This window comes from Sinocyclocheilus rhinocerous, unplaced genomic scaffold (assembly GCF_001515625.1).
Source record: "Sinocyclocheilus rhinocerous isolate Xijiao unplaced genomic scaffold, SAMN03320098_v1.1 scaffold1419, whole genome shotgun sequence".
Classification (NCBI taxonomy): Eukaryota; Metazoa; Chordata; class Actinopteri; order Cypriniformes; family Cyprinidae; genus Sinocyclocheilus; species Sinocyclocheilus rhinocerous.
In genome coordinates, this window is record NW_015664679.1 from 586,310 (window position 1) to 589,138 (window position 2,829).

The 2,829-nt window shown below is 36.2% G+C and overlaps 1 protein-coding gene across 1 annotated transcript in view; it reads right to left on the reverse strand.

The window, feature by feature from the left end:
• Positions 1-2,182, reverse strand: part of cdan1 (codanin 1) — a 12,429-nt gene extending 10,247 nt beyond the window's left edge. Inside the window, exons 1-4 of the mRNA XM_016540958.1 lie at positions 2,165-2,182; positions 1,343-1,809; positions 1,162-1,226; positions 231-444 (exon numbers count right to left, since the gene is read on the reverse strand). Of these exons, the coding sequence (XP_016396444.1) occupies positions 231-444; positions 1,162-1,226; positions 1,343-1,809; positions 2,165-2,182 (764 nt within the window). The remainder of the gene's footprint in view (positions 1-230; positions 445-1,161; positions 1,227-1,342; positions 1,810-2,164) is intronic.
• Between the last annotated feature and the right edge of the window lie 647 nt (positions 2,183-2,829).

A 2,829-nucleotide genomic window follows, 5' to 3' on the forward strand; every position in this document is an offset into this window, starting at 1 on the left:
GAGTCGTGGTAGTAGAGGCGGCGCAACTATAACGACATGTGAATAATCCCGCCCACTCTAAAGCGGTACTGAACTGCAGTGGAAACGCAAACCATGCCGAGCCGTACCGTGCCGTACTGAACCGTACCGAACCGTACCGAGTCGAGTCGTACCACGCAGTGGAAAAGCGCCATTAGTGACAGATAAACACAGGGATATTATTTGAACTAAATATTACAGCCCAAACATACCTTTCTCTCCTAAGCAACTCTCTCTCTTCCTGCAGACTGTGAGGACTGCCAGCGGTCAGTGTGGCCCCAGAGCTCTCTGGTATGGCAGGGGGACTGGCAGGCAGGCTGAGCGGGGTGGATGTGAAGCAGCTCTTAGGTTTGGAGTGAGGCCGCTCTGCACTTACGGGAGTTGGGTTGATTCTCCGTGAAGGTTTGGTTGCTCTGGAAAAGCAGGAGAAAAGTTCTGTTTTATCTTTCATATTACATTTATCATGAAATTGCAATGAATACACACCACTAACTAGAACATTCAAAGGACGTACAAAATTAAATAAAAAAACAGAGAATCTAACCATTTTATTGTCAAGATCAATGCCATGAGGTAATTTTTTTAACTAATGTTTTAAAATATATTAAAATGAGAATGAAACAGAAATAGCATTCTTCTTTTGTATATCCGAGTAAAAAGCTTCTGAAAAAAAGAAAAGTAGTGCACAGTTTGATTTTGTTCACAAAGAAATGACTGAATAGTTTATAACTATTGTTTATTATAAACACTGCAAATATTCTATAAAAAGAATTGTCCATTTTGATTTTATGGTGACTTTAAAAATACAATTCATACATAAAATGACTTGAATACACCTATAATATAATGAACATGTTAATTTGTGATTAAATGTCATTTAAATTCATTTTAATATTTTAGGGGACATAATATAAAAATGTCAGGGTGATGCAACTGTCCTTATTTTATGATGAAGAAAAATGCAATATTAAATATACATTAAATAAATAAATACACACACACAAACACACACACATTACAATAAATGGCGGCATATTTTTTCTAATAATTCAAAGATATATTAAATATATATTTGAAAAACTTGAAATCATGCAAAAACAATCACGCAGAAACAAAAATATCAAAAAGCAGGAAATTATGATTGCCACCCACTGGAGGAAAGTCTTCCAAATTGTTGAAATTGAGCTGCACCTGTGTTGGGGGTGACACTGGTTCAATCCTCCCGACACCTCTGCTCCTCCTGCCTCCTCCATCCCAGCGAACTCCTTCCTCCGACACAGCACCGCGAGTTCCCGTCTGACGGCCGGGCGCACACCCCCCAAACCCCCCACTCCTCCTGCGGCCTCTGTGCTGCGTCTCTGGGGGTGATGTCATGAAGTCGCCAAGACTGGGACGCTGGGCAGAGCGGCGCTCAGAGGGGGTGTTGCGGGGAGCAGGGCTCCAGACAGAGCTGAAGGAAGGGCTACTGAGGGCACTGACGCCACTCAAACAATGAAAGCCGGTAAATGGGGTCTCCTGCTCACTCCTCCCACCCACCGGGGACACAGATGGGGCAGGAGAGAAGAGCTGGACTCGACTGGCACTGCGTGAAGACTGAACTGGTGTGGATTTGTTGCCTCTCCGAACAAAAGAGTCCTGAGTCCTGACAGATCTGGAGGTGCTGGGGGTCTTGGCAGGTGTGGTGGGGCCATGGGTCAAAGTCTGACTGCTCTGATCCCGCAAAAAATTCAATAGGAAAGGCACAAACTCCTCTTTGCTGAACTTGAATGGAAAGTTTTGGGATTCACAAACCTGGCAAGACAAAAAGAAACATCAAATTTAAGTCATGATCCAAGACACTAGCTACATTTGAACTACATTTGAATTGAATACATTAAAAATTTAGCCAAAAAAAAAAGCTACCAATAAATAATGCGCAGACTATTTTAAATATTAAATAACTTATATTAAATTATCTGGCAAAACAAATAAATTCTCAGCAATAGAAATATATAATTATAAGTATCCATATTAATTTCTTAACTAAATCATAATTATATGTTAATGTAATAACAATAAATAAAACCTCATGCAAGTTGTATGACACTTACTTGTGTGTTCACAGCAGAAAGAAAAATATTTATTTTATTTGGATTGTTTTGTGTACGAAATTTCTCCCCTTCATATTATATTATCAGCGCTGTTATCGTTAACCGAAACGAAAACTTTTTCATTAACTTAAATTTAGAAATAAAATGTTAAATAAATAAACAAATAAATACCTAAACTAAAGAAAAGTTAGAAATGCCTTGGCAACTAACTAAAATAAGTTAAATAAAATAAAAACAACTAAAACGGAAATAAAGTTAAAAATAGGATAAAGTTGAATAGAAATTAAAATGTTCATAAACTTACTAAAACTAAAATTAAATTTGGAAATACAAAAATACTAATTCAAAATAAAGTATTAATAAATACTATAATACTATAAATACTACCAAAACATCACTGTATATACCGCGTAAAAAAGCTTAGTTTTTATTCTGACACAAAAATTAATTCACAATTATCTTAAGTAAATGTAATATTGTACTTGTAATGTTGTACTACTCTCAATCACAACAAATATACCAACTTGGAAAGTATTGTGTATGAAAATATTTACATTCCCCAAAAAGAAACTTGTTGATGACAACGTTCCTGCTTATTCCTCGGAGATGTTCTGTGGCGTTAACAGTTATCGTCTAAATGTAAAACTTTAATTTTTAAAGTAAATGTAAAACTTTAATTTTTAAAGTTCAACTAAAAAAAAAAAAAAAAAAAATTAAAATT